Raw genomic sequence first — 25,990 nt, 5'->3', positions numbered from 1 at the left:
TGCCAGTGAAATATAAACAGTGGTTTGGCAGTCGTCTAAGAGTAAGAAAATCTGAGAAAGCTTTTTAAATTTGCAGTATAGTGAATCTGTTGAAAGCTATTGCCGTTTTATCTAAACTAGTCCTTTATAACTAAGATTTTACATTTAGGAAAAGGGTAAACCTCAACCTCTCATATTGTGTGTTCAGGGTAATGTGCAGTTTTAGCTTTACCACCACAAATAGTATTTTTTTTTCATGTAGGAATAAACTCTCAATTTTGGTCACATTGGACAAGAGGACTTTCTTTCATGTTTGCTGTGTCTTTCTTTTTTATTTTATCTTTTCAAATTTCTAAAATGTTCAGAGCTGTAGGGTACGCTGGAAAGCTGAATAAAACACAATGTGTGTCTCAACAAAATGGAAAAAATGTGTAAAGACTTTTGCGTTTCTCTGCAAGTTCTTTTGAAATAGGTTTAGATAGAGTTCACATGAATTAATTTTTCTGCCTGTTATAAGTCTAAACTTACTGGTTAAGCTATTTGTTTACAATCATTGTCAACATTTTTAGCACACATAGTGTGTGCTTTTATCATTTTTTTAACATTGCTTAATAGTGAGAATGCCTTTGGAATTCAAAATAAAGTTTTATTGTGGAAAATTAATGGGTAAAATGTCTTTCTGATCTCTGTAAAATAAATTTTCAGTGGTTCTGGATAAACTAACAAATTATGTGTTGATTGTATGAGCTTGGTTAAATCGAAAACACAATTACAAGGTGGTAGGAGTGCCAGAGAACTAAAAACACATACAATACTCAGTCGATCTTAACTTTAATTAATTTTACATGACAACATCCATGTCACCCAGACGTTCCACAGTTCTAAAAGTTTTAAGATGGATTCAAAATGCTCCAATATTTCTGCTAGGTTCAGTAATTTCAAGAACCTGAGGGCAACTCCCCATCTTTTAAATTACATTTTTATATGTAACATGACTTAGTTTACAGACGAAATCCAGGTCTGGGTCTCATTTTCCTGTGTCCGAGTGTAAAAATTATTAATGTTTCCCAGCCTAGTTTTTATTCATAGCTTCCTGATGTATGAGCCATGTGGTTCTGAAATAAAAGCCTTGCTGGGATACTTCAGGGGTTTCTGGAGGAAATTAGGCATTTTTTGGGGGGGTTTTGCTTTAAAAAAAAGAGTGCTCACAGCAGAACTGTGGCAATTATAAAGCAGTTACAGTTTCACATTGCCTGTTTTTGAGAAACGCAACAAGAGAAAAAAAAAAGCTATGTAGTTGAATAGAGGAAGTGTGAGAAATATTGATGGACTTTTTTTTAGTAAATGTGCACAAGCGAAGGTGCATTACATATAAATGTCCACTTAAAGCCTTGCTAAAATGAAATGAAAGGTGCATCAATTATTCAGCTCCTTCCTGAGTCTTATTAAGTTTGCACTTGCACTTCATTAAAGCCAGCTAGTGCAGTTTTACCAGAGTGAATCCTTGGAACAAGCATCTGTCATCGGGAAGACAATAAAGGGAGAAAGTTTGTGTGACACCTGATCCTGCACACATACTGACGCACTTGTTGTCTGCACTAACTCAGAAACCTCTTCCTGATAAGCACCTGCTTTTACTGCCTTCACTTCCTATTTGATCTGATCTGATGGAGTTATTCAGCATAACTGTGTGCATTCTCCAGCTGTATGTGAAGATCACCACCTGACTCTTTTTTTTATATCAAATGACTAAAATCACTCCACTTCCTTCTTGTTTTTCGGTTTGAATACACTGGCAGTGCCGCACATGGCTGCAAGATGTCGGAGGAGACGGATCAGACTTCAGTCAAGTGAAATTGGAGGTCTTCGTTCAGGGGTGCTGGTCTGGGAAAAGCTTTCAGCTGCCACGTAAATCCTCTGCTTCTTTTCAGGAGGTGATAACATGCCCAGGGGCTGAAGTGGAAGAGAAACTGACATATGCATGAATGTCTGGAAGATTGAGAATGCCAATCTGCTTGTCTAAAATTTGAGTTTGATCATCCAGCAGCTGCATGGACGTATTGCAGGTGTGTTAGCGTTGAGGGAAAATGATTTTTAATCATATGCCTCAACAAAAATGAATACACTTCATGTTTCTGCCTCTCCTCTCACCTGTGCTCAAAATAAAATCTTGAACAGTAAAGACCTCACAGAGAAAAACTCAGAAAACAGGATTCTCTGCCACTGAGCTTCAAAAGAAACACAAACAAAGACGAGGGTGATCTGTGTCTCACACTATCCCACAGGACCACACGTCATCCTCGCTGCTTTATGTTACTCTCTGGAATTTGGATGCAATTTATGGAGCAGGAACTGTTTTGCATAAAGAGTTCTGGAAATCTGAAGCAATTTTACTTTCTACTGTCTGGCTGCTGGCATTTTCCAGATGTTCAACAATAGACGCTTCCATATGTGGTGCAAGGTGGAGAATCAGAGGCTCCAAATCTATATTATTAAAACCCTATCAAGCAGAAAGTCTTTTAAGTCTAATGTTAAATTAAAAGTATCGATTCTAGAAATGTAAGATTCTCAGATATCACATGATCAAAATGTAAAGTACAAGTTCGTAAATTATAAAAATAATGTATTTTGTTCAAAACCTACAAAATTCTAAAATACTCTCTCTATGCTTATTTTTTTAGTTTTATTTAAATTGATCTTTGATTAATCTGCATAGATGAAACATTATGTCTATGAAGTCCGTGAGGCAATACAGAGAGCATTGCACTGGACATTTGTCAATGAAGGGGAAAGGAAAATTGATTTTCTTTTTATGATTTTATTGATATTTTTGCTATCATTTCTTAAACTGGACTGATTAAAATACTGGATTGAAAATGGGGGAAAATAAAGAACTTTGTAGCCTGGAACAACTCTGCTGAAAGTCAGTTTTAAAGATGGCAATGTTTTATAAGTTAATAGAGAAAGACAAAAATATTATCTATCTATCTATCTATCTATCTATCTATCTATGTTTTGTTATATGGGTCAGATGTAGTGTTCGCTATTACAGAAAAGCAGTGGACCATTTAATTGCTTAATAAGTGCAGTCACAGCCTCAGAGAATTTTGTGAGTATTGAATGTGTGTGGAATGTAGACTATGTAATTTTTGACGTTTGTTTTTGTACCTTATGACGGTTAAAGTATAAAAAATGACATCATACCTATTAGCTGAAATTTTACTTAAAACGCGCTTTTAATGAAACGAGTTTTCAATTATGACGTACAATAAAACCTAATAAAACATTTGTTTACTTCGCAAACAACAACCAAAACATGCGTCTGCGTTCATTATGTCCAAAAGCTCAAATGTTTTCCGATCAGCTCGCGAGATCTACACGCTCGCGGAGTTTTAATTCTGGCACGTGTGCAGTTCTTTTTCTCTCTCTCTCTCTCTCTCTCTCTAAGTGTGGCTCTCAGCTGCCGAGGCGGATGATGATGATGATGATGGCGGAGCTGATCCAGGGACAGGCCTCGGTGGCTCAGCCAGGCACGAAAGATGACTTCGCAGACACGATACGCCGGGTCCGACAGGTAAAACGCTTTCTGGCTGACAAAAGGGTGATGCTTTACCGACCACAAACGGCGTGTTTTACGAACGGTGCTGGTTTGGGTTTTGGTCGGGGCAATCCGGACTGAGCACTATAAACACTCCTCATGCACCCTGCGAGCTAGCAGGCTAACACTAAGTAGCCGAGACAGCATAGCTGAGAGGACAGATTAAAGTTTACACAGGTCGGCCGAGCAGTTAACTCGGTGTTGGAGCCGTCAAAGCGACGACACAATACCTGGACGGGGAATGAAGCGAAGGCCTGTTTTGATATCAAAGTTTGCGCTACTTTAATAAGTTAAGTCTACAACCTGTTGTCAACTCACAGAAGTTGCTGTTAGCCTCGTTGCTAACTTATACGTTCAACTTGAATGTCTTGGAACTGGACCCATGACGTGACAAAACACAACATTCAGTTTAGACACGAAGCCTGAACAGCTGTTTGCTTCAGGTTCCTGAGTTAGCATCAGTGTAACTAGTTGTTGCCCCAGTTAAAGAGGCTATGTTGGACCCTAAAGAGGCACCACTCGCTGTTCTCACGTGTAAACTTTTCAGACGTGATCGTCATAACACTGCAAACATCAATATTATCAGTTGGAGGTGTGTTATTTGTGTAGTAATATCGAGTTGGTCTGTGAAGCAGCTGTTAGCCAGCTAGCTTGTGTGATAGTCCTGGCAGCAGTTGGAGTTAGGCCATATAATGTGTAACGTCATCTGTTGAAATAAACCCCCCCTGAACTCCTCCTGCTCAGCACACATGGACTTTTCCATTACTATCTGCAAAATTTCACACATGTGGAATTGAAATTTTACAACTCCTCTTGTGTTTAAGTTGTCACCATGTGACTATTATCAAGTATGTTAGCAATTTCATTTTTGCAATAGTTGTATGTACAAAAAGATACATACATTGGTTGAAATTACAGGAGCATCAATGACCTGTCAGATACTTCTATTTTTGTAATGGCATTGGGAGTGTACAACAAGTTGATTTTACCTGTTAAAATCAGCTTAAAAGGCGTGCTGCACATGGCTTGCCAACTGGCATTAAAACACCTTTCCTTTTAAAAGGAATGTTGGGTGGAGCGCCTTTCCTTTCCACACAATGTCAGTCTGTGGTTTTCACCATGAAATTATTCCACAGACATATTGGAGATCTTTGTAAGCGAGGGAAAAGTTTATTCACCTTTTTATAGCCAGCTTAACTAACAGTGTGCAGCAAGGTGTGTCATGTCGAGATCTAACCAGTGAGAGAAAACTGTCACTCTCTTTGGTATGTCAGAAAAAAATCTCAGCAGTTTTGAAACCATAAGCTATAAATCTTTGACACTGGTATATCCAGACCATGCATGGAAGCTAGAAATTAGCTATAACATTAAATAAAAAAACAACAAAAAAAACGTATCATTTTAGGTAATTGTGTTCCTCAAATTACATTGAAAGCCATGATCCAAATTTTTCCAAACTTGCTTAATTGCATCACGTTTATTGGAATTACTGTTTTGAAACGTGCAATGGGAAGAATAAGTGCCAGTTAATTAAGTTTTAATCATCTTTTGTTTTGCCTGAAGATAATGTTCATGACTATAAAATTATGTTTTCATTATCTAAGAGAAAAAGCATCAGAGAATGGAATCAAGTCCAAAATTAAGATGGCAAGTGTTCCCTTTTTTATTCTTAGGTTAACCAGACTGCAGTTAACCTAAATGTGTGTTCACATATTAAGCTGATTTTTGGTATTCTTGGTCTATTTCACTGATTTAAAGGTTTCTAATCCTCTTTAGGTTTTGCTGTTTAATTTCCTTTTGGGATCAGTAAAGTATTCTTGAATTTGAGACTCATAATTGGGGTAGAAAAAAATAGATCGCAAATTGTATTCTGGGAATTTTTCCATTAAGTTAAGAGTAGGGGTTCTTGAAGCTCTTATTAACCAGCTGTGGCACACACACAAAAAATAACCAACTCCAGTTGCACAATCACAAATCCATGATTTGAAGTACAAACAACAGCCGCAAGCTCACTAGTAGTAACAAACCTAATGCAAGTCAAAGACGGTCACACAGTAAATCTGTTAAATACAACTGTTTGCTAGAGCTTAGAAATGATATGCCAATGACAGCTGTTATTAGTGTGTAAACTGGACTTTAGCCATGCTGCATTTCAGCCCTCCCCTCGTGGCATTTATAACCTCATGTGGAGATTGTGCAGAAATCCCTAACAGAACTGCTAAAAGATTATCAATCTGCAAACATAATCTTATGAAAGGTTAAACTTTTCAGCTTTACCTTATTGAAAGTAAAATTTTCCCCCACCTGCTCTTGTTTTGATGCTTTTGTAAAACCAGCTCTAAAGCTGTCAGAACGGTATTTCACCCTGTCCTCTGCCTTCTACTTTCTCCTACAGCTCTTTATATTTAGTGGCCACACTTAAGGTCCCACCAGTTGTGTGGCTTGTGCATGGCGTGTGGGGAACAGGATAACTTTCATTTCTGTGTACGTGTTAACAGATTAAAGTATCCGTACAGAAAAAGGATCTCGTGTTCCTAACCTGCACCAGCAGCAATGGGCTCTTCATGTGTGTGTTTGGCAGAAACTTTGCATGAATTAGCTGTCAGGGCTTGTATAATCCTTTATATTCTTGTTTTAAAAAGCTGGAGTTAATTGCAATATGACAGTATTTTAACTTGCTTTATTAGGTCAAAACTGATAGATAGGGAACAGTTCAACCCATATTTAGAAAAAACATATAATTAAATGTCACTTCCCCGTTTGGCAAAACCGTAGACAAGATAACTCTTAATATGAATGTTAATGTCCTTTATGGAATGATTTACTGTATGATTCAGTTGTGCAGTTACTTTATTAAAAAAGCTAATTTTTTGTTTATGTTTCTGTTAGCCTGAAATGTTAATGTTGGCTAAAGTCTATATTAAAATGAATTGTTTTTGAAAACATTGATCTGGCACTGTTAAAACACATTTTTTACAGTATAAACAAGTCTTTGATCCATGCTGATGTGTTCTGTAAAATGTCTTTGCAGATTTTTTTCTTTATTGTTCAAGTCCAGCATGATTGGTTGCTACGGGTTACTACTTTGTTCTTTTCTAATTGTCAGCTTCATTCTGGCTCCACAATAACGTTTACCTGTGTTATTGGCCGCATAGGTGGTGATACATGCAGTTCTATAATATAGCATGTCAAAAACAGCTTAAAATATATATTTTTTGGTTTAAAAAAATTAGGAATTTATTTTTCTTGAATTTCTATTCCATGTTCTTATGACACCTGGTTGGCATCATGAGATGATTATTTTTATTTTTTTACGATGAAACTATTAAAATCCGAGTTTGTTCTTTATTGATTCAACCAGTGCTAGTTGTGATCGCACGTCTTTGCTGCTCTTTTTTAAGTTTGGGAACTGTCTCTATGGAGAAACGAGCTGTGTTGGGTTTCTCTGTGTCATATGACAATAATGAAGCACAAGACTAAAGTAGGAAGTGGAGACCATGTTATTATGATTATTTATACTTGTTTGTGTGGTGTTGTGTGTTACCACAGATGCGCTCACAGCAGCTATCCTTCCGCTTGAGGAGCAGCTGCCGAAAGTGAGTGACATTTAAAGGGGCTGGAGGGATTTGCCTTTGCACTTCCTGTATAGTACAGTGGCCCAAGACCAGATTTTGTCTGTCTGGTGAATTAATCAGTGTCTCGCTGTCATTACTTGTCGTCATCTGGATGCTCGTCATACCCAATAACACTGACCCAAGCGATCAGTTTTATGTCACACTCTTTTCCCTTGAGGTTGAGAGAAAAATTATTTTCTACAACTTTTTTTTTTTGTTTTGCTTTTAAACCTTCAAATTCCAACAGCAAGGCTTATTATGTTCAACACACTGCCTTGGGAGGCTCTTATGGTCCACAGTGATGTTTACCTATTTACTTGGTGGTCTCTGTAGACAGCCAGGCATTTTGCTTCAAAATTAATCTGTTTTAAGACAAAAAGTCCAGTTGTGATTTCTGCAAGTCGAAACAACTAAAGTATAATCTACAATTTAACTCAACAATGCTATAGTTTATCCTTCCTCTTTGTTATAAGGTATTAAATTCTTAAAGCACTGCATTTTGAATTTATGTTCATAAAAATGCCTTTACTTTTATACAACAGAGATGACATGCATCTCTAGAGAGGTGGAAAAGAAATTAAGCTTTTGAATTGAAACATGGCAGCTTGCAAAGGATGGATAGGAAAGTATGTGTTGAAATGAAACCAGGACATGAGTGGATGAACATTCAGCCTGTGCTCCTCCAGCTACGTTTCTTAGGCCAGGCGATGCGCGTACAGATGCCGCCGCAACAGTTGTCACTTTGACATCGAAATTTATGAAAACAGATGCTGTCATACCAAGGTGTTTGGAAAAATGTCTGATGGCAACAGCAAACAAATACTCTAATTGAAAAAGAATTGCACAAGTGTTGACCTAATCCAGAGTGCTTTAACATTTTCTTGATGGGTCCGCGGCGTTAGAGACGCCGTGGTAACAGCAACCTCACACCTGCTTCCTTTTATGCCTCCTTATTTCTATTGCAGCTTCTCTTCCACCAGTGGCTTTCTGAAGTAGATAATCGTTCCTGAAGGTGATGGGAGACTCTAATTTCCATGAGCATATTTTCATATTGTGAAAAAAACATTCCAGGCAAGCACACATGTCAATTTAGTGTAATTTTCTGAAATGCTATACTTTGGTGTGAAAGGAGAGGTGACAGATTAAGGCAGAATAGAAAAACGCTCTCACGCAGAAGATTTGAATGTCCATCATCGCACGACGTGAGAATCTACTTCATATTTGCAAGTGGTTCATTTTCTAAAAGACTTTTTTTTTTGTCTGCAATGCAAAAAACCTGCATGCTTTGTTTGTTTTTTGTTGTTTTTATTTGCATGGAGCAGAGTAAATATAAAGAGCTGACGCTTTTTTTTTTCTGGATGTTTTAAATGTGAAAGAATTTTATGATCTTTCAGATCAGAAAATTATGGTTGACAAATTAGCATTCTTGCAAAAAATAAAAAATACTGCAAATTGGAACATATACAAAGCTTGCCATCTAAATAGGCTCTGTGTTAGAAGCATTGGCTTTGATGGTGTAAAAACAATCTTCAGTAAATTATGTTTTCCAATGAGTTTGTCATTAAGAATACCTTTTGAAACTAAAATACCCAAGTTTTTGTTATTACTTTTGTAGATTTATTTCAGTCTGTGAAGAGGAATACATTTGTTCTCTTTTGACTTAAAGAATTAAATGTCATTCTGCAAGCTGTCAAAATTGTGCAACTTTCTTGACTAAGATTAACAAAACGGCAAGAAAAGTTAAAACCACATCTGCTGGTATTACACAAAGCAATCCTGGTGCTGCTTCTGAAGAAATGACCCCACAGCCAAAACCCAGTAACAACCTTCTAAAACAACTTGTTTTATTTGCATTGTGATCAGATCTGTTGCATGTCGTTCCCAGTGTGGTGTCATCTTAAAATGTGCTGTGATGTAGATCATCATCACCATTTTGCTGCTCAAAATCATTATAATGATGCTATACAAAACCATTTTTCATATTGTTTAATTATGACTGTGTTATTAACATGCATATATTAAAGAATGGTAATTTTAGTAAGATGCTGGTTTAAAGAATGTCAATCTTAGGATGCCACAATCTTTGCTGCGTAATCAGGTCTCATGGTGTTTTCATGGCAACCTAACAGGAAAAACTAGGTCACCTGAAGTGTTGCTGCAAACTTCACCCAAAAAGTGCAGATTTGCAAAGTGCACCCATTTTTTTTATCTGATATTGATTGGCATAACTAGAGATAATACAACCCTGATTTGATATTACAGATAAAATCATCTGAGTGTTAAAATATGATTTTGGGATGGATGTTCTACATCTTTTTTTTCTCATTTTACAAAAGTGAAAAAGATATTTGAGTCATTTGGTGGTACTATGTAATTAATATACCAGAAAGGTCTGAGGTGGATCAAGAGAGAGTGCCAAAAATATAGAAGTGGTTTGATGATCTGCCTTTTCTTCCCCTCTTTATCTAAAGATAGAGTAAACTCTCATTGTCATGCACTGATTCTCTGGTGAAGTTTTTGAATCCAGCTTGATTATCTCTTAGTTTAAGAATACCTGAAGTCCACATTTGGGACTCTGTGAATACGAAGCAGTGGTGTAAGTCTCTGTGTAACTTTGCACGTAATTTCCTTTTGAAGAGTTGCAGCTGACAAGATTGAATAGTCATTGTTAAGGAAGGTGGTTGTTTATAGTTTTAATATATTCTACAATTTACTTTTATTATAGTCATATTTGCAAACTAGGTTTAGTTTTTCAAAGTTGCGAAACACTTCATTGAGCATGTTTGTGGTTTGTATTGTAATAAATACTAATCAATTTTATTTTTTCCCCCCCAATATGCATGTGGTCATTGTTGTGTATTTCCTGGCCCATTATTTAAATGTGTATGTATATTACGCAAAATATTGATATCGATATCAGTCCAAATTCTCATATCGGTGCATCACTAATATGAGGCAGCATAACTATTCTGGAGTACAACATTTTTTTTATATATTCATCCTTGCTCTCCAGCCTAAAGAGGGTCTTTTTCTGCTTTCACAACAAAGAGGCAATCAACTTTGTGTGGATTTGTCTGGAATAAACCATTCATCGAGATGCTTTAAAGAATGCAATATCCATGTTTTGTGATTATTTTTTTGTGATTTAGTAGTGAAATTGATAAAATATTAACAACCGTTGCTTTGGGGAAAAAAAGCAAGAAAAAAGAAGGTGAACAAATAAGCTAATTACCAAAGTGATGTTCAGGATTATTTCTGTGAAAACTTGCATTTGAAGAATATCGTAATTGAACCACTTGTTCCATCTGTCCCACTGTTTTGTCTCCAGATGGCAGCCAAGATGGGAGGAGACCAGATGCCCAACATGAACAGTTCGTGTCCAGTCATAGACCCCTCCCTCTATGGCTTTGGGGGCCAAAAACGTTCCCTAGACAATGGAGGTGAGCCTTCATATTAACTCTGCATGTCAGTTCTTTTTAGGTCCTAAAGTTTTTATTTTTACACGATGTATACAATTGTGAAATTGCGACAACTCTTAAACTGAAACTAAGAGCAGCATAATTTTTTCAAATATTTCTATACATGTTGTAGAAAAGTAACATTTTTAAATGGCTCCTTGCATCTCTTACTTCACTGGTAACTGTGAGTCTCCTTCCTTCAAACTCAAGCTGCATATTGCCACTTGTTATTTCAGAGTTTTTGTCGTATGATCTGCACCAAATATGTAACCCGTAGACCTTTTGTGAGTTATTTGCCAGTACCTTTTCCTTTGCAGTGAAACTGGCAAAGCTTGTTGGAGTTAGCCTATAATCTGAAGTGAGAGCCATGTTGTTTGTCAGATACTTAATACTCAAAACGCCGTAGTGGAGACAATCATCCTGCCGTGGTTTTCGTCAGTCACTGCAAACATTTGATCCATTTCATTTTCACAAAGTGGAAACACTAGTTATTTACCGCGGCCTCCTCTTATCTTGTCACAGTTGTTTGTACGATGGTTCGGCCTTGAATGCACGAATAGGAAAATTGTATGCAATTCAAGTTTGTTTGTTGGATGCACTGCTGTTTGTGGGAATTTGTCCTCACTTTTCTTTAGTCAAGGTTGTCCTTTTGTAGAAGGCAAATGACAGACGTGGTAACTTTCTAGTTCTGCAGCTGGCTTTCAGTGTCTAATTTTCAAACATATATTCAACTTCTCGCAAAAGTTTTTCTTTTTTATTTTGTGAAAATTTCTATTTTTGTATAAAGTTTGCACACCTCCCTTTTTTGTATTCATAGCTGTTCTGTTCTCGAGCTTTAACCCCGGGCACTTTTTCCAGAAGAAGTGAAATCAGTGCAAACAGCCATAAAATTGATTGAACCCGTAAAGATATCAGTTCAGGTTTTCACATCCGTGGCTGAACATCCTCCGGTGACCCTGCAGGACCCTTGCTTGATTCTACCTGTCAAAAATTCAATTCGGGACCAGCAGTCACTGACCCGGCTGCTGCCTCTCTTTCAGAGCGCCTCTGATTGAAACGCTCATTCATGCACCTCCAGGTCTTATTTCCCTGCCGCTGAAAGCTCCCCGCTGTGGGTCAGATGCAGACTTGTAGGATTGGCAGCTTCACAAACATCTGCTCCCTTTTTTCCCCCCCAGCATTGAATCAATTTTTCTGATATTGCTTGCTTTATCGCTTTTCCATATCGATACATTTGATAGGCATATTTCACACATTTAAATTTACTTTTTTCCCTCTTCCCTCAGTAGGAAACCATCTTGGGGCGTTGGTACATCAAAGGTGAGCAAAAAACTCTTGGTTGCTTTTAGTAATGGCGATGCACATTAGCTTTATTCATCGGCCATGCCGTGACAAAATACAATGTGGAAATCTTAAGGTTTATTCAAGGGTTTTTATGTTTAATGGTAAACTTATTCTGAAGCTTAAGAGTAAGTTTTAACCATGATGTAGACAAAAACTCAGCAGTGAGATGTTTAAAGCAGGGATCATGGCGGTTGTGAAATGCAACCAGTCAGCTGGATCAACATGTAAAATACGTTACTTGTGCTCTAATCGTGCTTTTTGTTTGGCTTTCAGGGCTTTTACAACAGAAGATTTTAAAGTGCCTGACAAGATGGTTGGATTCAGTAAGTGACCCTCAAGTTCTTGTCACAAATGAGTTCTTTGTATGAATTCAGAAAGGCTCACAGTTTCCTTTCTTATCATAGTTATTGGAAAAGGAGGAGAGCAGATTTCAAGAATACAGCAGGAATCAGGTTGCAAGATCCAGATTGCCTCAGGTATGCCTTATAAGAGTCTGAAGTGGAAAGACAACACAGTTTGTTTGTTCAGGATTTTTCGTTCCAGTTTCATGCAACACAAAATGTTTTACGTGATTTAAAAGCACCTCACCCTGCCATAAACAGACATCTGGTAAAAAGAGGTTGAAAAAGGACGATTGGGAAGTAATGTCGTATTTCTACCCTTCACTAATAAGTTAACTCTTTTACTTTATCCATGTAGAGACAGAATGAGTAAAGTTAGTTTTAGTTAAATAAATGTGGCTCCTGTGCAAAATAAAGTGAACTTGGATCTGATACAACCTGTTGTGTATCAGATTGTTTACCGAACAGAGATTTAATAAGTCGGTCTTAACTGGAAAGTTTTAAATGTGAAAACTAGAGCTCTATACAATATCAGCATTAGGGTAATTTCAATACTGTTTCTGAATATTGTGAGTAATCCTCAATCAAATCACTTGGTTTTCTTGAATAAGTTCCTTTACCACGTTTGTAAGCTTTGGCATTTTGACCATCTAAAGAATACATAAAGTGTCGTCATAAAGAGCAGCTGGCCAAAACAGCATTAGCATTCTAATTTTGGACTTGCTAATTGAAATACATTGTCCTACCAAGCAGTCTGTTCATGTGGTAGTATTGCATTTGATATTGTCGTCATATGATGCATTGTGCAGCTCTGCTGAACATACAAAAAGAAGCAGCAGCAGCTTTTATCTGCCATGTTTGAGATCTCCGTTCACCTCAGATGCTTGAAAACTGCACTTGTTTGAACTGAAGTTTTCCATAAAGATTAAAGTTTTTTTTTTTGGTTTGTGTTTTTCTTAAACGCATATTAAATTGTGAAACATTCAAGCTAAATATTCAAAACAAAACGTTTTACTGGTATTTGTTGAAAATTATGTTCAAATCTCATCTTTGCTCATTCTTCCATCCCAATTTCATGACCTTTGGGCTGAGCACTGCTCCAGGTACTCGGCCACATCATGCTTTACACAGTTGGAAAATGTGAGCGCCGTTGAAGCAGATGAATAGCAACATGAAAACCGATCTGTCCCCGAGCGCTCACACGGCACATAAAGTTACATTTCGTAATGCCAGTCCCTTTGGAAAGCAACTTCCTGGTTTTTACTGTGACTGTACTGTTGATCACACATTATTGTGTGCAAGAATGATTTGTGATTTCTTTTTTTTTTCTCTCTCTTATTGTAGACAGTGGTGGCATGTTGGACAGACCCTGCACTCTGACCGGGAGCCCAGAGAACATTGAGTGAGTCTGGGCACAGATTTAAGAAGGAAAAAAAAAAACAAATCTATATTTCATTGTTGGGAAAAGTAGACGAACCTGTTGATGCTGAACATTGTGGCTCAGCCGGTTTTTCTCCTGAGCGTTCTAAGCAGTCTTGTTTTTCCGCCCTGCAGGCAGGCGAAGCGGCTGCTGAGTGAGATTGTGGAGCAGTGTCGGTACGGTCCAGGCTTCCACAACGACATGGACGGCAACAGCTCCATTCAGCAGATCCTCATCCCTGCCAACAAAGTCGGCCTGGTCATCGGCAAGGGAGGAGAGACCATCAAACAACTGCAGGTCTGCTGATAATCTGCCATGGAAATACACCTCTTGCAGCACGTCAACGTGATAAAATTTGGCCAATTCTCAATTTTCTTTCCAAAGGCTGCAGCAGATACAAACTAATTTCTGAGAATTTTGTTGAAATGCAACAGTAAAACATTGATAAAATTAGAAATTGTGCTGAAAGTCATTGAAATAGACAAAAATGATTCTTGTGTATCAGTTTATTTGTTCTATGAGATTTTTACTTGAAGTACATCAAGGAAGGTGGTGTTTTGATGCATTTACAGCACAGAGTTTTCAGTTGTAATATATTTAATGTATGATCTGGAAAGACATTCTAGTCTGAGCTCATCACGAGAAAACTGAGTCATTTCATATCTGGCCGATTTAATGTGCTTGATAAAACCAAATGATCAACATCGACCTTGAATGGTTTTCATTGAAATCAGCTTTCAAACTACTAAAATGTAATCATTTGATAAGAAAAGTGAGATGCAGTCCAGTCCAAAGACCTTGATCTGTTTGACCCAGTTAATCATCTTCTATGATCCTGATTTTGTCTGATTTCTTAAGGAGTAAAAAGCTTCAAACACCATTCTGTTAAAAGAAAAAATACTCCCCACTTGTCTTGTCTTGAAATTATTTAAGCTACATTACTGTTTTGATCATTTGTGTTTCCATGCAGTCTGTAACATTCTGGGAAAGTTCTAGTTCAGTGTTTTCCTGATCATATGTCTTGCAGTTTACACATTAATCATCCTTCAATCCTAGATATGTGTATTGTTTGATTTTGTCAATTGTTCAATGGTTTATTTTGTATATGACTTGGTCTACATTTGTGTGTCCGTTTTAAAAACATCCCACCATGTTCAGATAACTGAGGGGACAAAACATGTTGCACCTTACAATTTCTTTGCTATGACTGGTGTTTTGTGCCCCATGTAACTGTGGTAGGTTTTTTTTGTTGTTGTTGTTTTTTTTTACCTCTGCAGGAGAGAACAGGAGTCCAGATGATAATGATTCAAGATGACCCCATGCCCACTGGAGCGGACAAGCCCCTCAGAATCACTGGGGATCCCCATAAAGTGCAGGTCAGACACAGAGGCGATCACTGTGGGCTAAAGTCTTTCCTGTTTGTTTAGTTTACACGTTATGCCCACCGCGTGCATTTTAGGCTATATTCAGTTGAATCCTATCATTTGTATTAAAATATATCTTGTTTTCATGTTCATCTATTTTTATAGCAAGCACGCGAACTTGTGGTGAAGCTCATTCGAGACAAAGACCAAGGAGACTTCAGGGCTGGCAGGCTGGACTTTGGGTCAAAAATGGGTGGAAGCAGTCTGGATGTAAGACTTTATCTATCAGAAGTTTTCCAGTTTTCTTATTGTTTTTTGTTCTTTTTTTCCTCTGCTGAATTGTTCTTGTTTTTTAGGTGGTTGTGCCCAGATTTGCTGTTGGCATCATCATTGGCAGAAATGGAGAAATGATCAAGAAGATTCAAAATGATGCTGGTGTCAGGATTCAGTTTAAACAAGGTCAGCCCAAAGAGTGTTCAAAGAAATCTTCATTCTTTTTACTTTTTTTTTTTTTTTTTTTTGCTACAACAAAATCACTGTAAATAGTTATAACCTCTGCAGCTTTGTTAGGCTTGGTCTTAAATCTGTGTTTTTGTTTTATGTTTAGATGACGGCGTCAGTCCCGACCGCGTTGCTCAGGTGATGGGCCAGCCCGACCACTGCCATCATGCTGCTCACCTCATCAACGAGTTGGTCCAGACCGCTCAGGTTTGCTTTCCCCCTCTTTATCTCAAAGTAGTTGAACATAAAACTATTAAGAGTTTGAAAAAAAGATTCCATCTTTTACTGCTACTAAACCTGAAGAAAGTAAGTTTCAGGGCTCATTTCTGATCTTTTCCCTTGGAAACGTTTTTACATTACACCCACAAACTTTAGGGTATTTTGTACGATTTTGTATTACAGTCCGACACAAAGTACACTCGCATGTTAAGTGGAATGTTTTAAAAAAGTTACATTTGAAGTCTTACGCATGTGCCATTTTTGATTCATGCGCCAAATTCAGCCCTCTTTCTTTGAAAATTTGTAAGAGCTACAAGTCTGTGTTAAAAGGGCCTACTCAAAGCCCAGACCTAAGTCAAATAGTCAATCTTTGGCATGATATGAAAAATGACATTCAGATTCTTCCAATTCAATTTGTGTAAAAAAAAAAAAAAAAGACTGAGATTAAAGTTTTTTGAGAAAAAAAAAAATCAAGTTTCAAAAACTACAAAGCTGGAAGAGATGTACCCATAAGTGCATTTACTATGTATTTCCAGACTTTTATTTGCAAAAACATCTGAACAATGTGCATCATTTTCCTTTCACTTCACAATTATGTGCAACTTAGTGTTTTTGTCAGAAGGAAATCCAAAAAATGTATTGACGTTTCTGGATATAAAGTGACAAAATGAAGTGTGTTAAAACCTATCCCGGGAAGATCGAAGTCACCATCTGTAAAAACATGCTTGAGGTTAATGTAAGAATGATTGTGTCTCCACAGTTTCAACAAATTTGAACACTAAACCTCTAAATAGAAAAACAACTGGTAACATAAAATTACAAATGTAAGAATGATAACAAAAATAATTCTAACATCTTCAAGACACTTTTAAAGTAACAGCCTGTGAATAGCAATCCAAAATATTCATCGGTGACTGGAAACGGATGAAAATGCCCAATCGAAGGCTTCTGTGATTATTTGTCGTAGTTTCTGCCCTCATTGTGTTTTTCTGTTTTGCCTCCCAATAGGAGCGGGACGGATTTGGCATAATGGGCCGCCGAGGGCGCAGCGACTGTAACATGGGAGGAGCTGGAGGCCTGCAGGAGGTCACATACGCTGTACCCGCTGATAAGTGTGGGCTGGTGATTGGCAAAGGTAAAGAACATGTTGGTGCTTGTTGGTAAACAGCTTTACGTGCATAAAGCCCAAAAAGATTTAACGCAGATTGATGTTCTGAATAAGTGGCATTTCCTGATTTCTTGGGGGGGAAAAAAAGAATAAGAAGCTTCTAACGCAAAGTGAGCAGATTGCTGCTTGTTTTTCAATAAGTGGACGCCGTTTGCTGTTGGGTGACTTCGTAAAACTGATGAGAAGACCTGGGGGTGGGGGTGACCACCCTTCTGCTCCCCCCCTCCCTTTGCACTCATGTATATAGCACAAGTGGTATTCATTGGCTTCACTAAGGGCTTAATGACGGGGATAATGCGTGTAATGTGACATTAATTGTTAAAGGTGCATAATAACAGCCCTCAATCATGTGGAAGGCTGCCTGGCATCTAATGAGGGCCTTTCAGTCCAATAGAGTGCAGCGAGGGATTGAATAGGAGGAATTAGCTTATTGGCTATTCATGCCCACTCTATTGGCAGCTATTTAAAAGTCATTGACCACTGCATTGGAAGGGGCTGTGTGTGCATGTGTGTTGCACGGTGGCATGCGTGTTGCCTCGGTGTGTGTGTGCGTGCAGCGGTGGGCGGTGCGGACGGGGGCCTCTTTACCTAAGATAAAAACATGGCAATAGAAATGTCAAGTGGCTTTTGTGCTTGTAGTGGGGCGAGGGAAACAAATAAACCTGGGCGGTGCGTCCCCCGCTCTCCGCATTAGCATATGAAGTGAGGCAATATGGTGGAGATGGCGGTGGGTCTGGGTGCTGTCAGCCACCCCTTAAAGGGTGTGGTGATTAATATCTTTACGATGCCATATGCAGCCTGTTGCCCCTCGCTTTTGACCTCATACACTCTCACGCACACACACACAGTCACAGAGAGCTTGATAAATCCTGCCACCCACCAATCTGCTCAGACTTTATTATAACCATGAATTCAGTGAGTAGTAAGCACCTTTCCACTTGCATACAGATGTGTTTTTTTTTTTTCCCTCCTCATAAAACATCTTCAGTCTTGGTCAAAAGTGAGACTGAGAAAATTTTTAATTTTGCAGAATTTCAATGCCTCGTTGCTGGATGATTCTTTGGCGCATTGAAGTTCGGTATTGATACATTCATAAGTCTCAGAGGCTTTTATTGTGAAACCCTAATTCTGTTTCAATCAGAAAGCCCAGCTGCCCTTTGTTTATTAATGCTTTATTAATTCTTTATTCATTGCTAACAACAGAGTTCCTAATCAGTCTGGGAAAAGTATTGGATTAGATTTTGGTATTTCACAGAGCACTGGAACATATTTGTATTTCCAGACTTCTATTTCCTGTTTATTCTTTTGTCCCTCCTTTTTTTCTTGACTCATTTATTTTCTTCTCGTTTTCCTCTTTCCCTCCTTGCTCTCTCCCGTATGTCCTTCTTTTTTTCTTTCTTAGGGGTTTGTGAGCATTTGTTCCCATTTTCGTTGTTCTCTTCCTTCCTGTCCTTGTCTCTTCTCATTTTATATATTCTTCTTTCCTCTCTACCTTATTCCATTTCAATTCTTTCTTTTTCTACCTTTTGTCCATTTCTTTCTTTCCCTTAATGTTTCCTCTGATTTCTTCCTTCTGTCTTGCCGCCCATTTCATTTGATCACCAGGCATAGCAGCAATAGTTTGTCCTCATTCATCAGAACTGGATAGTTGATTTTCTTTGAGAAATACTAATTAATATTTATTTTTCTTTCAACATTCATAAAATCATAGACGTAACCCAGATTAGTAAGCGGGAGGGGACTAGTTATTAATCTAGTAAAAGTATTATATAAATGGCCTTTATTGTCCCACCGACACACATAATGGTAAGATAAAATCCTTGTCATAATTGAAGGGATGTGCATCTGAGTAGAATTACTTTTTATTTACATAATTTGCATGTATATTGAATTTAAAAAAACACAAGACACTATTTGCAACACAGTGTAAACAGAGTTGTGCAATAACAGCAGAAATGTTGTTAAAGATTAGTAAAAACGGTGTAAGCGCCAGCAGAGATATTAACACTTATGGAGTTTGTTGGGAGCTGTGATGGTTTGAGAGTCTAACATCTGCTGGGAGGAAGGATTTGTGATTGTGCTCCTTTGTGCATTTAGGATGCAGTGCATTACCAATGCATCTCTGTTAATAGTTTGTTTCAGTCAAATTAGCATTCTTCTGACCCCATGTTTTACAATTGCTGCTGCTAATATTGAATAAGATTTATTTGAAAAGTAAATTCACAAATAGGTTATATTTCACACGTTTAACACATGCTGGCTAAAATCAGGACACGGAAAAGTATCCAAATAGCTACTTTTAAGTATGTTTAAATATTTAGAGCCAGAGATGAAACTGACTTGAGGAGAAATGTCACATGTGATGGTTTTGTCCTGCAGTGCAGGAAGTTTTTTATTTCCAGACCAGCAGCTAACCAGTTCCCCCAGCTTTGCCCCTGAATGCTGCCACCAGTTGCTCTTTTATATCCCCTCCCTTTCTGCTGCTCACTAAACCAGTCTCATTAATAAGGCCCGTATTATCTGTCCGCTCTACAGCCCAGTCCATGAAATGAATGGTTGGGGTCTTCATTGCTCTCTGCTGTCTGACCAGAAGAGATCATAATGGCTTCATTAAGGCAGAAGTTTCATTTGGTTGACAATGGCTTAATGGCCCATGTGCAGTCTGTTGGCTGCGAGGAGAAAGCTACCATAGGAGAGGACTGAGATGAGGGTTTTCATTCAGGGGTCAGTCAGGGTCGTCAGTGTGTCAGCCACAAGTGAACAAACGTTTAATTGATGTTGGGACGGCCCCGGGAAGCGCCCTCCCTCGCTCCCTCTCGCCTCCCACAGGAGAACAACACAAAGTCAAGAATGGTGGAAAAAAGGTGAGAGACAAACGACGTCCCCAGAGGAGGATACGCTTCAATTTTGTCTTTTTCTCCTGCCAGCTACGTTTCATCTCACCCCGCTGGTGTGATTGCTCTTCCCACATTTTGGGAAGCTGGCATCCGATGCGAGAGCGAGGGGTGGTGAAGGGGGGGAGAGTGCAGGAGATGTTGTCTTTTGTTTCCTGATTTGCATGGATGTTAGCAGAGAATGGTAGATGAGTTGTGAGACGCATGCCGGGGTTTTCTGAAGTTAGGCTGGGATTTCAACGAGGTGAGTTTACACAGGGAACAAGTTCAGTCCAAATTGTTTGCACCCTGAAAATAAGATGCACCAGACGGTTGACATTTCTGTGAGATGTTAAGCAAGTATGTTTCAGACACTGCTGGCCACGAGGCAATTGAAAATGCACTGATTTTTAGCTGGGTTCTGATGCGATCTGAATGAGGAAAAGGTGAACCGAAGTGACAGAAATTCCAACTCTATTCGTGATTTTTCTATTACCATAACTTCGTATTAGGTCTGAGCCATATCAACATGGCTGAAAAACTTATCACGATGTAAGCATTTCAGATTGGTTCATATCTGAAATTATTGATAGTTTTCTCACGAGCTGTGGTATTCATTTTCTCTTTTCACTCCATTATGTTGTTTTTTTTTAAGCACTTATGAGAAACAGTGGCAAAACCTGAAACTGCTTTGCAAGTTTCTCAATAGGTTGTTGCTAGGTAACCAAAGAGCGAGTTAGTTGATGCCACCAACCTTGGTGAGCTGGCGGTGAGAGGTTGAGCGGCTAAAGCCTTTCCTCTGCCTTCATCCCCCAGAATGCTGTGCGGTTTTCGGGTCAGCACAAACTGCTTCTGCTCAGTAAACTTTATAGACTTTGTTTCTTAAATCACCAAATGGTGCCCAACATTTTTTTGTTTCCATTTTGATACATTTAAACTGGTTTGCTTTACTACTTTATTTTTTCCCCCCTTCAGATTTTCATTAAGGATGAATAGAAAGCTGATTATCATATTGATCACATCCATCACAAGTCAATGGGTGCATGTTATAACGATAAAGATGAGCAGTCTGGGATCTTTATTGGCTCTTTTAATGTTCAGTCATGAGTGGCTTTGCGCCCCGCGACGTCTCAAATTGACTCGGGAGGGGGAGAGGACATTTATTAAAGCTCGTTCTTAACATTTCAGGTGGAGAAACCATCAAAAACATCAAAGAGCAGTCTCGTGCCCATGTGGAGCTGCAGAGAAACCCGCCGCCCAACACTGACCCCAATGTCCGCATCTTCTCCATCCGAGGCACCGCTCAGCAGTTGGAAAAAGCCCGTCAGCTGATCGATGAGAGAATTGGGGTAGGTGGTCTGTCCCGGCGCTCACTGTGCGCCACCCCCCTCTTCCCCCCGCCTCAGCCCCTCTTCCAACTCCTATTGTCTGATCTGATATTCATGAGCACACATGTCATTGCCTGGGTGAGCCGGGCTTCTGTGCTCCTAGTGGCCAGCAGGATGTCACCAGAGGTTAAACATGAAGAATCCATCAAATGGACTTAATGGAGTGCATCAGCGCTCACCCCTGCCCTCTGACCTTGCCTGTTGGCTCCCTTTAAACACAAGTGTGGTCTCTCACTCGCCTCTGCTTCTCCTGGTCTTCGTCAGGGCCCGGGGATCGGCAGCAACAGCAACTTTGGGATGAGTCCTTACAACCAAGGCCCGACTACTCCTCCTCAACAGTAAGCCCCAACTCCTCGCCTTTCAATGCAGCTCCTTGCATAAAAATTCACCAACTTTAACACGTTTTATTCATGTTGAAGCAACTAGATACAGTGTATAAATGTGGGATGTTCTGTGATGGACAAACACAGATTAGTGCAGGAAGAACCTGTTATCTTCCTCAGATCAAACGGAATTGGTGTTGAGCGTTTGTGTTGCGAAAATTTTTGTTTTAAAAATATTAATAAATGTTTCCAGAGATCATCAAAGGTCACCCAATCATTTTATAAAATCAGACAAATTTTGTATCAATCGACTGGGCTACAAAAATTTTAGCTGCACAAACATAAAAGAATATTTTATTTTTTTTTTTTTTTTTTGGTGTTGTTTCTTCTGCGTTTTTTTTTTTTTTTTTTTTTTCTTTTTATTGCTGATCCTTTTTTTTTTTTTTGCTGCAAAGACGTTTTATAAACGAGCATTTCTTCTGCACTACTTTACTACATAAAATCTGAATAAAAGTGTTGCAGTTTGTGGCCGACTTGCCACATTTTAAAAAAAGTTTGAGGTTAAAAACAGTTTTACTAAATAAAACTGAATGTTTGTTTTTGTTTCCAGTGGACCTCAGATGTTTATGACTGGAGGATGGGGCACAACATTTCAGATATGGCAGCCTCAGGGCCAGCAGGACCACAGTAAGTACCTCCAAAGGAATGGTGGACATTTTAACTGTAGATGTGCCCAAATCACGAGCTAGGACTGCTCTAAATAAATTACTACAGTTTCAGTCAAAGTGGGTAGTTTCTCAAGTTCCCTGCTGCTGAAGTGGGTTCAAATAGTTAGCAGCCTGCAGAACATTCCCTGTGGCTGACCGCGCACTTCCTGTACGGACAGATTTTTGCAGGTGCTGCCACTGGAGTTCATTAGCAATCAGAGTTGTTACATGGGAGCAGAGAAAGCCAAACCCCGCTCTCAGTAAATCTGGACGTGTTATCTGTGTCTGGTTTCAGGTCACAATGGATCCCAGACGGGCCAGATGGACTGGGAGCAGTATTATAAAAAGCTAGGCGAGTGTCACTCAGGAATTTTTTCCAACTAGCACAAGCTGCTTTCTGACGACAAACACGTCTTAGTTCACGTTTGGTTCAGCCTTGCTTAAAATGCATCTATTTTAGTTTCGTTTGGTCAAAGCTTTGTAAAAGAGTTTTAAAAATCAGAATTTAATCAAATGAAATGCATTAAATGGCCGTTTTGCTTCCAGCAGGTCAGCAAAATCAACCACAGAGCACCGCTCCAGAATATAACAAAACCTGGGGTAAGACTTCTGGTGATCTTTGCTTTAAGTTATAAAATTCATGATTGGGGGGGAAAAATGTTTCTAATTTTTTTTGTTTGTTTTGTTTCCATGTTCTCATTTTTCCAGGCCAGACAACAGCTCCTGGATCTCAGCAGACTTCTAATCCTGAGTACAACGCCTGGGTTGACTTCTACAGACAGCCAATGGCCTTCTTCAACCAGGGCGCTCAGCAGACACCAGCCCCGGGCCTTCAGGTGATGCATGACTCAGATGTTTTTAACAGATGCAGATGGTTTGGAAAAGCCTGACTGGTACATCTCTGCTAGTAAATCAGCCTAACGTTTTCATTTTTATTTATTTGTAAAATACTAAAATAGTGGAGAGGAGAATTTTTCTACAAAGTGAATACATTTCTTGAAATTTAGAGATGTAATCAAGCCTCCTTAGGATTCAATGGAATCCAGTTTTTAAACTCTGACTTGGGTGAAACATTTTAAATATCCTTCCACAAGAGTCCCACAATAGTCTTATTGAATTGTGTCTCATTCCTCCTGACAGGGCTGCTAATTAGATCAAGACTTTGTGATGACCTCTGCTAAACTAGACCTTGGTGACCTTTAGCCACTTTGTAACCAACATAGAGGCAGACTTTCACTTATTGTTCATTTGGAAGACCCATGTTGATCCAAGCTTTAACTTCCTGGTGGATGTATGAGATGGTACCAAAATATTTCCACAAAATGTTCTTCTGTCCTTTTTGCTGTCTATTTTGTTTACTTCATCATATTTGAGATAATCTTCTCTGGTTGTGAGATTCTATTTTTTTTTTTTTGTCTCCAAATTTGATGATGATCACGCCCAGAAACTTCATCCCATGTCAGAACAAAGACTCACTTTATCTGGACAGTAACACTGACCACCTCCAGCCAGCCAGCACCTTGTGAGCCTTTGTTCTGCGTAACATTTTCCCCTCCTGAGCTCTACTTTATGTAATAAAAAAAAAGTTGAATTCTCTAATCCCAACTTGCTGAAAATGGGAAGTGTTTTGCTAAGTTTAAAAAAAAGATTATTGTGGAGGAAAAGGTGTTTGTAACAGATTGTCTTAATATCTTTAAACTGAAACATTAACACTTTGTTTATGTTTTGCAGGATCACTAGAGAAGACGCCCACATTAGACTTGAATCGGTGAACGGATGAAAACAGCCCCAACCCCTTTTTTTTTATTTTTGTTTTTTTTTAACAGAGGGGGTGATAGATTTACAACGCCTTGAAGACTTCTTTTTTTTTTCTTAGTGAGAAACACTAGCTGTAGAATGACTTGTATGATTAAGTAATATTTCTAAAAATCAGGAACATTTATTTGTTACTAAATGCTTATGTACACTGTTATTTTTGGATAGATGGGATCCCTTTTTGGACATGAGAGAGCTGTTTTTGTTTTTGGTTTTTTTTGCAGGTTCTTTTTTTTTTCTTGCTTATATTTTCCTGTCTTGACTCAGATTGTAATCGCCAAAACGAACCCACAAGTTGTAACATTTCAAAAGGCAATATATATGATCTATTTTTTCTAGTTATGTAAAACCATAATTACTGTGCTTAGCAGTCTTGAATACGGCTTTTGTCATACATGTCAAATGTTTAAAGAGTGTGTTTAAAATGCTTTGTTTTGTTTTTCCTTTTTACATAATTCAGTGAAATTAAACTGTGATGTTTTGTTACAGGAAATGTATTTTTGTTACAAGGTTCAAAACGAGAATTGATGTCCGCCAGTGGCAGTGGTTCTAATTTAATTCCTCTTGTGCATTGTATGCTGTTTTTCATTGTCATTTTATTGTTCTCTGGTATAAAAAAAAAAGGTGCAATATCTTATTTCACTTTTGAAACAAAGATGGGTTCTCTAATGTTTTGACAGATTTTTAACTTGTAGTTTTAAGATGATTTTTTTTCTTACTTTGAAATGGAGATGTCATGGATAATTTATTACATTGATCTGAAATGATAGGATTTAGGGGGATGTTGCAAATAGCTTTTTTGCCTTTACTACCTTGTAAAACGATGTATATATGCTCATATATTTGACTGTTAATTTAAGACATATATGTTTCATATATATATATATATTTACACTTATAAAATTGTTGTTCCTGTGATATATTCCGTGTTGCAGGAATGGTTGTCCCTCTTTTTTCTGTTCTGTTTTCATACTGAAAATGTTCAAAGATTGTGAATGTGTGATTTGAAATTGGATGTTGCATCCTGTTCTGAAGAAAAACAAGACGTGGTAGATTTATTTTTGTGTATACTCTGTACCTGAACTATTCAAGACTGCTAAGCTGCTGCAATTCGTACCTGTGTAATAATTAATGTAGTTTTTTTTTTAAGTTACTTATTTTAAGTATTATGATAATAAAGAAAAAGAACTTTGTCTTATTTGGTACCTTCCAGTTCGCCAGCGTCCCACTGAGCCCTGGCTGTAGACTCAGTGGGACGTTGGACTCAGTCCAATGCTAATTTTAATTAATTTTTTATTTCCTTGTGTGATCTAATATAAATGATGCATCCTTCTGAGAATGATTCTGGTATTAATGTCATTTCTTAATGAAAAGGGATATATAATTTCAAAAAAAAATGTCTAATTATGGTGTTTATTTTCTCCTTGCGTGTACAGTTAACCATGTATTAAAAAAAACAAAAAACATCTGGACTACCTTTATGTGTAACTGTTGAAGCTGATTTTTCTGTTAGATGAATATTATAAGCATTTGGATGTCTTTTGTTGTACTCTGCTACTAAAGTGTTGAAACTATCTGAGAGCTCTATTGTGTGTAATAACTGATGCAATTTAGAGAATATCTATATAGGCCAAATGTATGTTTTCATGTTTTATAAGCAGAAAATATATATTTTCTATAGTCTACTGCCAGTTCTCAAATTCAAATAAATTTTCCGCAAGCCTCTCTTGTGGTCGGTTGATGCTGTTGTTGTGACGGTAGCTGCAACACATTTTCACTGCTGCACACTGAAATTTAAATGCGTTTTCACAACTGAGCTGCATCGTCACAGATAAACAAAAGCTGGAAGTGTTTCGTGTGAAGATGTATCAATTTTAA

At 38.1% G+C, this 25,990-nt stretch overlaps 1 protein-coding gene across 4 annotated transcripts; it reads left to right on the top strand.

Annotated features, from left to right (window-relative positions):
• Window positions 1-3,407: 3,407 nt before the first annotated feature.
• On the top strand, window positions 3,408-25,686 carry fubp3 (far upstream element (FUSE) binding protein 3). 4 transcript variants are annotated; one of them, XM_007569223.2, is made up of 19 exons: window positions 3,408-3,553; window positions 10,520-10,631; window positions 11,939-11,969; window positions 12,267-12,316; window positions 12,398-12,469; window positions 13,679-13,736; window positions 13,889-14,051; window positions 15,032-15,130; window positions 15,284-15,388; window positions 15,475-15,577; window positions 15,726-15,826; window positions 16,847-16,973; window positions 21,068-21,228; window positions 21,532-21,605; window positions 22,201-22,277; window positions 22,593-22,649; window positions 22,844-22,897; window positions 23,006-23,133; window positions 24,029-25,686. In XM_007569223.2, exons 1-19 carry the CDS (start codon window positions 3,452-3,454, stop codon window positions 24,035-24,037), a joined length of 1,683 nt encoding a protein of 560 aa, XP_007569285.1. In that variant the 5' UTR covers window positions 3,408-3,451; the 3' UTR covers window positions 24,038-25,686. The 4 variants fall into 4 exon arrangements, with proteins under 4 accessions (XP_007569285.1, XP_007569268.1, XP_007569292.1 ...); XM_007569206.2 differs by having other exon boundaries at window positions 11,936-11,969; XM_007569214.2 differs by having other exon boundaries at window positions 3,409-3,553; window positions 11,936-11,969; window positions 22,847-22,897.
• The last annotated feature ends 304 nt before the right edge of the window (window positions 25,687-25,990 follow it).

The sequence above is a fragment of the Poecilia formosa genome, unplaced genomic scaffold (genome assembly GCF_000485575.1).
Source record: "Poecilia formosa unplaced genomic scaffold, Poecilia_formosa-5.1.2 Scaffold6, whole genome shotgun sequence".
NCBI lineage: Eukaryota > Metazoa > Chordata > Actinopteri > Cyprinodontiformes > Poeciliidae > Poecilia > Poecilia formosa.
The sequence above is the reverse complement of the archived record's forward strand: the minus strand, read 5'-3'. Positions and strand labels throughout refer to the sequence as shown.